The sequence below is a fragment of the Symphalangus syndactylus genome, chromosome 12 (assembly GCF_028878055.3).
Source record: "Symphalangus syndactylus isolate Jambi chromosome 12, NHGRI_mSymSyn1-v2.1_pri, whole genome shotgun sequence".
Lineage (NCBI taxonomy): Eukaryota > Metazoa > Chordata > Mammalia > Primates > Hylobatidae > Symphalangus > Symphalangus syndactylus.
The window spans coordinates 131,250,021-131,262,540 of record NC_072441.2 but is presented as its reverse complement, the minus strand read 5'-3'; the positions used below and the strand labels follow the sequence as shown (position 1 = coordinate 131,262,540).

General features: G+C 55.0%; 1 protein-coding gene across 1 annotated transcript in view; it reads left to right on the top strand.

The window, feature by feature from the left end:
* Positions 1 to 5,329, top strand: part of LOC129468953 (fatty-acid amide hydrolase 1-like) — a 47,062-nt gene extending 41,733 nt beyond the window's left edge. The window contains exon 7 of the mRNA XM_063628243.1: positions 5,049 to 5,329. Coding sequence (XP_063484313.1) covers positions 5,049 to 5,060 — 12 coding nt within the window. The 3' untranslated portion in view covers positions 5,061 to 5,329. The remainder of the gene's footprint in view (positions 1 to 5,048) is intronic.
* Positions 5,330 to 12,520: the final 7,191 nt, after the last annotated feature.

Here is a 12,520-nt window from a genome sequence, read left to right as displayed (position 1 = left end):
GCCATGTCTCTGGGCCCTTCTCACCTGTGCCCCTCTGATTTGTCCCCTCTCTCTTCCTTCATCAGATCCCTCTCCCTTGCCCCTTCTCTCCAGTCTCAGGGCCACTTTGCCCCAGACTGACTTCTCCTGTTTCCTGTGTCGGTCTCTCCCTCCCGGTCTGTAACTTAGGGGTGGAAAAGTCAAGATTCAGCCTTTGAAACTCCATCTTTCCAACCTCGCTGCCCTTACCTCAGCCTGGCCCTCTCCTTTTCGAGGCAGCTGCCAGTGGGGGAATTGGAACCTCAAGGCAGAATGGTTTTTTTGACCCAACCATGGGCATGTGGAGGTGAGAGGCGAAGGCCTTGTGTGATTGTGGGAGTACATAAAGAGCCTGGGAGGGGCACCCAGAGGAGAGGGTGCAGTTCTGAGAGCCAGACAGCAGGGGGCGGCCGATCCTTGGTGACGTCTGGTTTGTTCCTATTCTTCAACCCTCCGGCTGGAATTACCCAAAGGGGTAAGTGTTGAGTACATTGTGGGTGGAACCCCAGGACCCTCAGTAGGGGCAAGCTTTCTCCCAGTCTGAAGTTGGTCCTGGATTGTTAGCTTTTTAAAGAAACCCTTATCGGTTACTCAAAAAACCCCTCTCTATTTGAAATCCTGCAAGGGATGAATGAGCTTGGGATTTAGACCCTTGGAGGAGAGGGAGGGGAAAAAGGCATTTTGGTTTTCCTGGGGAGCACTACCTCCTCTGTCCTCAACCCTCAGGGAGGCTGGCATCTTGCCTCTTAGATGGTCCTATTTTGGGTTAGGGAAGGAGTAAGAGTCTCCCTCCCAGCCCCCAAAGAATCCCCCCTCTCATCTACAGGCAGCGTCCTCGTTCCACGGAACTCTCACACCTACACCAGCTCTGGAAGGGAGCAAGCCCAAGGCGTTCCCTATAGACCTCCTGTCCCGTGCTAATTAGCACAGAGGAGGGAGAAGGGTCTGGGAGGAGTGAGCCCTCCCTATGTGACAGTGTGACAGCAAGTGCATTCACAGTGTGTGCACAGGTGTGTGTGTATGAGAGAGACACCACAGTCTGGTCTGTTCTCTCGCTGAGTCCTGACACGAGTGTTTCAGTGCTCCCCTACCCCATTTTTGAGGGAGGAGCTGAGCCTGAGTGTGAGGTCACAGCAACTGTGTGTGACACTGATGCCAATTAGGTGGAGTAGCCCTCTGGGGCCTGCGTCACCACCCTCTTTGTCCTCAGTGCCTGCAAACTCACTATTAAAGTTTTTATCCTCAGGAAGGGAGGCACTGCCTCAGGTCTGAATAATATAATTATTATATTACATTAATAGTGTGATGGGACAGCATGAGAACCCAATGTACTGGAGAGGACCCAGGAACCTGGACACAGAGGGTGGCAAGGGAGACTTCCTGAAGAAGGCTAGACTTGATGGGGAGGGGTCTTTCAGATATCCCTGTGACTGCAGGCAGGAGGAACGGCCTGGTGCAGTCATTTTAGGTCCCATAAACACCTTTCTGGGCCTCCCATGATGCTGGGAATTGGAACTGAGATCCTCAGCGTAACACGCCACCCCTCCCAAGTAGGCCATGGGAGGTTGGTAAATATCGTAATCAGATTAGTGGAGTGGAGACAGCAGAAACTATGGTGGGAAAATGCTCTGGGCTGGCCTGGCCCCCACCTCTCTCCTGGGAATCCACCCTCTTGCCCTGCCCACCTCCTCCCCTGTGGGCTCCAAGGCCATCCTGGCTCCTCAGTGGCCCCTGCCAGCCTGGGTGACCCACTTGGCACCTGGCCCTCTCTGAGCCTAGTGGAGGTTTCTGCATCCTGGGTCTCCTCAGCTTAGGAGAGCGATGGGGCAGCAGAATGCCCAGCCCTGTTAACACCCTCTTCCCTAAGAAACTAGCCCTTTGGGCTGCTTTTCTCAAGCCATGGAGCCCAGGAGAGACCCCTGCCCCTTCCTCTGGCCGTGATGCTGCTCACCTGTGAGACCGGAATGAAGCATCAGGAGTTCAAAGTGGTCATGGGTGGAGAGAGTGTCTGGTACACGACACAGGTTTAATCAGGGTTGAGTCAGAATCACTTCCCTCCTCCGTCTTCTCATGGCCAAACTGAGCACAGGTCTGGGTCCCTGGGGTACTGGGAAGCCTGGTCAGGTGGAATGGCACAGGGCAGAGTGAGCCAGATGCATCCCACGGAAAGGCAGGGGTGTCTGCCCAGCCCAGGAGGGGAAGGGCTGGGAGAACAGGGCTGGCATTCTGTGGAGCCTGGGGTGGGGAACTGGGGGAGAAAAGCTGAAAGGCTGTGAGATGGAGAGTTAAGGAATGTGGGCTGAGAATCAGGAGAGGTGGATATTGTGCGGCTGAGGGGCTGGGAGTCTGGGGTACTAAGGAATGGGATGATATTGGGAGGGGCTGAGGATTTTGGATCTTGGGAAACTTAGGGGCTGAGAATTAAGAACTGAGGTCCTGCGGGGGCTAGTGTGGTAGGGCCTGAGGAGACCAGGTTAAGGTGTTTGGAGGCTCAGGAACTAGCAGGCCAGTGTAGCTGACATGGGGGGAAAGGAAGTGGAGAAACGTGCTCACCGACAGAGAAGGATGTCCATGGGTGGATGGGAGGATGTGCCCAACAGTCCCGGGCCAGGCCTCCCTCAGCCCCTGTGGCCATGCTGGGGCCATGGGGGCGGGCAGCGGGCCTCTCCTTGTCGGGCTGTCAGAGCGGGTTAGGCTCGGGGAATTGGTTCTCTGGATCATCTCCCGGGAGCCAGCCCCTCCTGGCAGCTTTGTTTGGCAAAAGCGCAGGGATTAGCAGGGCTGCCCCCACACCACCTCCCGGCCGCTAGCTCCTGGCGCTTTCATCCCTGAAGGTCGCTAAAGCCGAAGTGCTTTGAGATTAGGCCCCACAAAGGGGCCCCTTGTGCTCCAGCCAAGCCTTAGGGGCAGGGAGGGGAGGGGGTCCCGAGAGCTCAGTGCAGGCCGAGCCCCTGAGATAAATCCTTTTCTCTGTCCCTGTCGCATCCCAAAGGGTCCCCCAGGCCAAAGGCCAAAGACCCCTCTGACCCCCCTAGCCCCAGCTCAGAGACTGTGTCCCCAGTCAAACCTGGTAAGGGAGCATCCCAGGCCCAGCCAGCCTGGCCCAGCATATCAACATCCACCTGTGGTCATTTCAGGGTGGAGGTGGACGAGGGAGTAGAGCAAGAAGGGCTTCAGGGCTCAGGGTAGCAGTTGGAGTGGGTCTGGATCACAGAGTGAGAAGGAACATCAGTCTGCACTGCTCACTGAGCAGATGGGGAGACCAACCAGGGCTCGGGATAAGAAGGGGCTTGCCTCAGGTCACACCAAGTTGCTGGCCAAGCTGAGGCAGGAATGTAGTGAGCTCCCCCTTTTCACCAGGTATTTGAACCCAGGCTAGAGGTCAGCAGGTGTTCTTGATGGGGAAGGGGCAGTTTTGTGCTTTCTGTGTAGAAGAGAATGGTGTTTCACATGTTTGCATTTCATGGACCAGCAAAAAATGTTTTAAATATGAGTTCCAGAATAAAATTGCCAGCTATTAATTTTGCCATATAAGGGCACAGATGGAAAACTACTAACTGCTGTCAGCATCATTTTATTGAAAAGAGGATATTTTAGAATCAAAAAAGTAAAAAAGACATAATCCCAGAATAGAGAGGATAGACCTTCAAATTGAATAGATGTAGCTTTATGAAAATTTTCCTATAAAAACCTTATTTTTCTTATTTATTGGTATTTGGATGAAAATGTTTTGGGGATCCTAGACCAAGCAATCTTGGAGAGGTTCCCTGCCCCAGGGAGCTAAGGCTCCTAGGCCCTATGCACTCAGGTCTCCTAGATTACAGCTCTGCCTACTCCTCTGTGTTGGGATGGAGTGGGGAGGGGGTAGTTGTTTCAGGTCTAGTGCTGGGAAGACTGGGAAAGGGGCTCCTGAGACTGGGCTGCTGCTTTGGGGGCTCTGCTGAGAGGACAGCCTTGGCCTTGGCCCTCTCATTGGCAAGGAGACTTACGGAGAGGAGGGGGAGGGAGCAACACTGACTGTGGTCGATAGAGGAAAATTTCTCCCTGTCCTCTTGCTCGTAAAATGTTTGTGGCCAAGATATTGCACAACATTCCCAGAGAGGCCACAAAAGGCAGTGCTGGGCTGGCAGGGTCAAATGGAGCTCACGGAGCCCAGCCCCTCTGCTTGGCCCCCTGGCTAGGTCATGCTGTGGGGCTGGTCATAGGGAAAGGTCCAGAGTAATTGGGGAGGTGGTGGTGGGTATATGGGATTAGCCTGAGGAACATCAAAGCTCAAGAAATCCCTTGTGAGAAAGTGTTCACAGGGAGGGGGTTGCCAATGACAGTGAAGAACTGATAGTATTAGCTGATACTTATGTGGCATTTCCCACATACCAGGCACGGTGCTAAGTGGTAACTCATTTAGCACAATCTTTATAACAACCCGAGGGGGTAAGCATGATTATTTCCCCCATTTTCCACATAAGAAAACTGAGGCACAGAGGTTGACTTGCCCAAGGTCACAGCTAGTAAGTAACAGAGCCTGGTGAGGGAGCATCCCTCCCTCATCTCCCTGAGTTTGAACCCAGGCAGTCTAGCTCCAGAGTCCATGCATTCAATTACCATGCATGCTGTAATGCTGTATTGCGGTTCTAAGCAAGGGATGCTTCAGAGTTCCCACCAACCCTTGGCCATACCCTTCCAACTTCAAGATAGCGCCATGGTTTTCCTGGGATTTGGAGACATCAAGAGGTGGTCGGCATCTTGCAGACACTGGGTAAAATGGTAATGTCTCCTTGCCCCATTGTGGCAGTTTAAAAAAAACACGCCCACAAATTCCTTGATACTTCTTCCTTTGAGAGGTGGAGCTTAATTCCCTTCTCCTTGAATACGGGATAGACTTGGTGACTTGCTTATAATGAATAGAATATGACAAAGTGGCAGGATGTCACTTTTGAGATTAGCCTATAAAAGACTACAGCTTCTGTCCCCCCCGCCTGTGTCCCTCTCTCTCACTCTCTCTCTGTCTCTTTCTCTCTGATCCATCTCAGCCACCCATATAAAGAAGTCCAGGCTATACTCCTAGAGGCCACATGGAAGAGAACTGAGGCACCCCAGCTGACAGCCAGCACTAACTGCCAGCCATGTGAGTGAACTTTCCTAGAACAGGACCCTCCAGCTCCCATCAATCAAGACTGAAGATGATACAGCCCTGGACAGCGCGGCTTGACTGCAGCCTCATGAGAAACCCAGAGTCAGACCACCCAGCTAAGCTGCTCCTGGATTTCTGACCCTCAGAAACTATGATACAATAAATATTTGTTGCAAGCCACTAAGTTTGGGGGTAATTTGTTATGCAGCAATGGATAACTGATAAACCTCACCAGTCTCACTACTGGGAATCTCATCATTAGAGTTTTAGCCTGTGGGTGGGTTAAGTCACAGTCTCCCCCATGACTCTCCCAACCCTGAGGTAAATAACAACTGGGCTAATGCAGATTATCTGAATCAGATAATGGCTAGAGGACACCTCCAATCCAGTTAGGGGATGCCATGCTGAGGATGGCATGTTGCTGCTTAATCATTCTTAATTCTTAATCTTAATCATTCTCAACTCACCCAGGGCCAGGCCAGGTGTCACAAGCAGGTGTACAAGCAGCTTTGATGGAGTTATACTTCATAGCTTTCCTATATGGCTGGTTCCTTCCAGGAAAAACCATCCCTTGCTTTAGTTGACAGTGAGAGGGGCAGGGCTGTCTTGGGGATGAGGAATTGAGGAGAACTGGGCCTTGGCCATAGTAGGGCCCAGGCTCCACAGATCCCATCTTTTGGGCTCTCTCCATTCTCTGCTTGTAGTGGCCACGGCCGCATCTGTGGGACTCCTCAGCATCTTCCAACCTCCTTTCAGAGTCCCTACCCCTGGTTGGCCACTGACCTAGTGTCGGAAGTTAGCACAATGTGACTGCACATCTCAGTGTCACAGTGTGTACGCGTGAGTGTGTGCAGACATGGAATGGGAGGTATCTGTGTGTAGTGTGTGCCGGGGGCCTTCAAGTAGCATGCATTTGTGTGCAGGTGCATTTGATTTGTGGGTTTCTGGGTTGGGAGGAGTACGTGTGCAGCTATATTTCTATGTGTATCTGGAAGAGCGTATTCATGTATGAAATATGTGTATCTGCATGATGGCTTTATCAGGGTGGGGGCCCCGTGCACTTTGTGTTTGCGTCTGTGTTTGCTGCATTTGGGATGTATATCTGTGTGTCTCTGTTTCCATGGCCAGGCAACAGCCCGAGGTGTGCCTGAGCTGTGGTCCTTAAAGGGTTAAGGGAAACCGGCGCTACCATAACTCTTAATCATAGCTTTGCAAGCTTAGCCAGTGCCCCTGTTGAAAAATGTTTCAAAAAGCAAAATAAATGATCTTTTAGTTACAGAAGTATTGATTTTGCCCACATCTAGTAATAAAGAGCAAGTCACCTGTAGCTAAAACTCTTGTAAAATATATTTTATACTCTAATAGTCTGCAGATAGAGTCACCCGCTGAGCACAGATGACAAATCTCCCCAGCGCGGCCTGCGCCCCCCATATTTCACGTCAGGGACGCGGTGGTGGCGCAGGCAGTGACAGAGCTGGGCCTCGCCTCGGGTGAAGATGTGGCCTGGTTGGCTGGAAGAAAAGAAAAAAGCCAGACTCCTGGCACATGGTACATCCCCCTGCCTCCACCCTGGGCCCTCAGCACCAACCTGGGTGGAGATTTAAGACCAGCCGCCCCAAAGATAGAGTGGGCCTCCTCTGTCCGGACCCCTCAGGAGCTCCCCCCAGGCTCTCAGAGGGCCATGCCTCTCCCCAGCACTCTGTGGAGGCTGACAGTTTGGGAATGCTGAGGCTGGATTTGAGAGAAGAGTGAACAAGGAGGTGGGGGCTCTTTCCTGGTTTGAAGGCCAGTTACCCCAGGTGTACACAGGCATGTTCACACATGTGCCACACTCAGGCCTTTCCCAGGCCTCCTTGTACACACAAGGGACACAGTCCTCAGTGCACACAAACACAAGGCAATCTCTCGGCACATGCATGTAGGGGGACACACTTGACCCCCCTACCATGTGTGAATGTACACACACGTATGACACTTGGCTTTATGCAGACAGACACACACTTGAGTGTACCCCAAGTGAAGGGGTGCACATCCAGTCCCTTCACACAGATCTGTGTAGTACATCTAAAGCACCAGGCCACATCCTCTCTACCCAGAGAATTCCTTCAAAAAATTGACTTCTGTCTGAGACCATCAAATAGTCACTCTGCCTTTGGGGATGAGAATGTGTACCATACTCATATTACATATATAGATTCAGGCTGGGCACAGTGGCTCATGCCTGTAATCCCAGCACTTTGGGAGGCTGAGGCGGGTGGATCACTTGAGGTCAGGAGTTTGAGACCAGCTTGGCCAACATGGTGAAACTCCATCTCTACTAAAAATACAAAAATAAAATTAGCTGGGCGTGGTGGCAGATGCCTGTAATCCCAGCTACTCGGGAGGCTGAGGAGGGAGAATCGCTTGATCCCGGGAGGTGGAGGTTGCAGTGAGCCAAGATCGCGCCACTGCGCTCCAGCCTGGGTGACAGAGTGAGACTCTATCTCGAAAAAAAAAAAAAAAAAAAAAGAGACAGAGAGATCCAGCCAAAAGCCCTCTTACACATCTGCCTCTCCAGGTGGGAGGGGCATTGCTTAGTGGGAACTCCCTTATCTCTTGGTCTCCTTTACTTCCCAGAGCAGGTGCAGCCGGAGAGGAAGCCCAGGCCTTGGCCTTCCTGCAGGCAGCCTGCCTAGATGTGGGTTGGGGGGCTGGAACTATGCTCAGGAGCGCCCTAGCTGGCACGGGGTGAGTGGGGTTGAAGGCCACCTTACCTGCCCTTCACAGTACAGTTACTTGTGGGCAAGAGTGGTCAGAAGAAACTCAGCATGCTCAAAGGCACTACAGGAGACCCCCCACTCCAAAGCTGCGAATAAATAGGGGTTTCTGCTGGGGGTGGCTGGCGGGATGAGGGTGGAGAGGGCAAAAATGGGGAGGCCCTCTGGGTGTCAGGACGTTCTCGAGGTGAGGAGGAGATGGGTCAGGTAGCATTGGGGGAAAGGCTGGGAGTATTGGGGGAAAGGCTGGGAGCACGTGGGGTATTTGAAGAACCGGGGTTGGAGGGTGGGAGTGGAGCAGGTAGCAGCTAGAGCAAGGGAAGGAAGGAACGTGCATGCAACTAACAGGGTATGTGTGTGTGGTGGTGGGGGGTGACTTTTGGGTGGTCGGAGAGGGTCAGGAACAAGCGGGGGTATCTCTGAGCGGTGAGGGGGAGTAGCCGTCGGAGGGCGGGGACAGAGCGGTAGCTGCCCTGCGCTGGGATTGGGGGTGGGAGTGGGGGTGGGGAGGGCTCTTTAAGCGGCGGCCGCGCTAATAACCTGTCCAGGAGATGGCTCGTGGCAAATTGCTTTGTTAGTCTTGTCAGCGCGGCCGGGGCCGCCGTCAGCGCGCGCCATGGATCAAGATGATGAATCGCCGCGGACCGCGCAGATGCGGGCGGCCCGCGGCCGGGCCCCCGGGTAGGGGTGGGAGGTGGAGGGGGCCGCGGGGGGCCCGGCCGCCGCCATTAACTCCCGAATTAGCTCTAAGCCGCCCACCACCCAGCCACTGCCCCGGGGAGCGCCAGCCGTTGGGGCGGGAGCGGGCCCAGGATGGGGACTGAGACTCGCGTCCCCCACCCGAACCCGGACCCAGCCTCCTCTGAACGCAGAGGGCAGTGGGCCCCCCGGAAGGGGCGGGGAGGGGCCGGGGCCCGCCCTCAAGCCCCGCAGCCAGGTGTTCCCGCTCTTCGAGGACATCCCTTGCCGGCCCGGAGGTTCTGAGAGGGCGGCCCCATGGGGCATTCGCCAACCCCTCTCACCCGCCCCAAACCCTCGCTGTGAGCTGCTAGGGAGCCTCCGTGGGGGTGAAGGGGGAAGCTAAGGAGAAACAGAGAGAGAGGGACAGACAGACAGACAGAGTTGGGGTGTGAGTAGGGTGATTGGGTTTGACATTGCTACTCTAAACTGAGCTCAGAGACCAGCGATGGTGGGGCTGGGGCCTGCCCTGGGACTTCAAGGGGACCTAGGCCCCTACAGTGGTTCCAGGCAGACAGCTGGGACCCTGTGTTCTTTGCATTTCCAGACCAGTTGGAAACGGTGAGCACCTAGTTTTCCCAAGTTCCTAAATTAACTCACCCCTTACCCACTTCCCCCTTGGTCCAACTTAGAAACATCTCCCCCAAAACACACACACACCACACGCACACCTAGGAATTTACAAACTCACACAATCCACATAAGCACAGTCTACATTCACATGTAAACGTGTATACGCATATATTACACACAAATATAGGAGTATATACTTAAATGTATTCATATACTCATAGCACAGGATAATGAATTTGAACAAATATAAAACCACATCCAGAAATGCACCACTGCCTGCACTCCCAGTCCCAGCAGCCCAGGAAAGTATACTGGGGACAGGTCCCCAGTTCCTCAGGGGATGCCTTTCTTTTAAGCCCTTTGAAGGCGTCAGCAACAGCCCTGGGCAGGGAGGTGGGGAGACTCTAGGAGGAAGGCCCTGAACCATTTCCACTTCTTAATTCCTGTCTAGACGGTGGCACTTTCAAAATGGTTTTGTGAAATCACTAAAACCCACCCACATTGTGGCACATCAAGCTTCCCATCACTCGGGCCTCCCTAAAGGACATGTTCCCTTTCCCTGTTCGGTCCTGTTTCCCTCTGGACTTTCCATCTCAGCAAGAGAGCTTGCTAGGGATTTTTGTTTTTCTCTCAAACTTTGTCCCCACACCCAGGAATCTACAACCAGCCCTGAATGCAGCCCTTGGGCTGCAATGTCTGTGGAAATGTGTGGGGGTAGGAAGTGAGTGAGTGACCGCAGCTCTCTCTGTCCATGGTGTCCCCCTATATGGAGGTCTGTGTGTCTCTGTGAAGTTGGGTCTGGCCTGGTAGTGTGGGCTTCTCCAGGTATCTGGGGATCTGAGTCTGTGGAGGCCTGGTTGTATCATGAGGCTCAGGGCATACCACCCACCCAGCCACACACCACCTCCAGACCTTGGGGACAGCTGGCACGGGTGGGGGCCTTGGTAGCCTGGGATAGGAGGCAAGCAAGGATTTCCCCAGCTGGACTCAGAATCTGTGTGGCAGACAAGTTCCTTCCAAGAGTGGGTGCCTGGTTGAGCCCCGTGCCCTACTGCCTCAGTAGTCCTCAGCCAACGAACAGAACTTGTGCTGTTCTCAAACCCCCTTCCTCCAGCCCGGGCAGGTCTGGCCCACTCAGGCCCGGGCTGAGTTGAGGTCATCATTCCTCCAGCCTGCCCAGCAGCTCCTGTGCTATCTGAGGTGGGGACCTAGGGAGGAGGTAAGTTGGAGTTGAGTCCCTGGGCAAAGAAAGATGATGCCCCCTCCTACTGGAAGGGGAGCCCTAGTTGGGGATGGAGGGCAGAGAGGACAAGGCCTACTTGAGCAAGCCTTCCTCATTCCACCAGTAGGGATGGCAGGGAGGGACTTTGGTGCCCCCTCATTTGTTTCTCCATATGTGACCCTTCCACATGTGCACCTGGGCCCATGTCTGTATGTGTGACTGAATGATGATGGTATGTGTGTGCAGGGGATTACAGCTTTCTCCAGAATCACCTGTGTGCCTGTCTGTGTGTGGAGGGCAGCCAGGTGAGGGCGCATTGTCCTTCCCACCATCTCCTCAGCTTGCGTGGAGCTCTAGCGGCAGTCTCGATTATCTAAGCCAAAGAGACAGCCTTGGCTCCCCTTCCCTCCCCTCCCCTCCCCTCCTCTCTACTCCCCTCCCGCACAGGGCCAGGATCCCTGAAGAGAAATTAAAAGGTTATTTAAAACCCCCGCCTCCGCCTTTCTTGTCCCTTTAAATCGAGCCTAAACGGTTTTGCTTTGGCAGAAGAAATCTTTTCTGGAGCTTTGGGGTGGGGGTGGGGGATCCTGGTGAGAGAGAAGGGTCTAAGCGGCCTAATCCTCTTACCGCCCCCTCCTCTCCCCTCCTCTCCCTTCTGAGGCCCACTGCTCCCCCCACCCCGCCGAGGCACCCAGCCCCTAACTCTGACTGAAGATCGACCCCGACCCTCAACTCTGCCTGTAGCCCCTTCTGCCCCACCCAGCCCAAGATTCCTGACGCCCTCAACCCAGGCTGGGGCTCTAAAATCTACTGGCAGTACCAGCACCAGCTCCTCCCAGTGCCTGAGCCCCTAAGCAAGCAGCCCAGCTCCCAGGAGGTAGACCTGAGAGCTTCGCTTATAGACCAGAGGGACTGCCAGAACCAGGGTCCTGCTGTTCTGGTCCCAAGACTGTGTGCCCACCCTGTGCACAGCCACCTGGATTTGCAGCTACGTTTGAGCTGAAAATTGCACAAGGGCTCGCTACACACACACAAAGAAGTCACCACCATATGAAACCCCACAGCTGCACACGGATTCGTGGTCACGGGAGCACCAGTCACAAGGGCACACTCAACATGTGAGTCCCAGTTGCAGCCACTGAGGCCAAAGGCTGGTTGCACAGTGTCCCCTCCCCGCCCACCCCACCCCCCCCACCCCCCCCACACACTTGGCCAAGGCCTCTCCAGCCACCTCCACACAGCCACATCCACAGAGCCTCCCAGAGCCTCTATACAGCAACTTGCCACCCTGCATCCACTGGCAGTGTGGGCGTACACCTGCCCCCTGGCACACAGCTCAGACACACACCTTTTGGGAAGCCGAGCCTCTGCGTGGTTGAGAGCCGGCCCCAGAACGTCCTCTTCCTATGAGCGGGTTCCCGCCTGGAGGGAGCAGAGCGCTGGTAAGAGCAGAACCACCTCAGGCCCAAGATTTTCCCAAAGTGGACCGGTCGCCGAGTGTGTTTGTCCCCCCAGTCCCGGCGACAGGTGCCTGTGCTGTGTGTGAAGCCGCGAGTTCCAGCCCGCGGCCTCCCGGCCCAGAGGCCAACATCTAGGTGCCAGACAGGTGAGCGGCTGCTAGGAGCGCCAACCAGCGCACCCGCGGAGTGTGTGGGCGGCGAGTTCAGAGTACTGGCTGTGGTGCTGCGTGGTGGCGCGGGGGTGGCAGTGTTGCAGGTGTAGAACTGATGGGAAGAGGTATGTGTGCGCGCGTGTGTGTGCGCGCAGCTCGAGACCAACCTTGAAGGGACAGTGGGGACGGGAGTCCGTCGGGGCGCCCCCAGGTCACCTCTACGGACCCCAGGTGCCAAGCGTCGGGGTGGGACCGGCGAGGGGGAGGTTTCTCAAGACCTTTCAACACCCCAGGGATCGGCCTGCGGCTTCCGCGGACCCGAGAGAGGCAGAGATCCCTGGACCGGGAGCCAGAGCTCGAGGAGCAGAGATTCGGGAGAGGTGACGGACGCGAGCCCGGCGCACAGACCCAACGACTGTCGGGCCACCTTGGTCGGGAGCTGGGCTGCGGCACGGGCGGGGCGGGGCGGG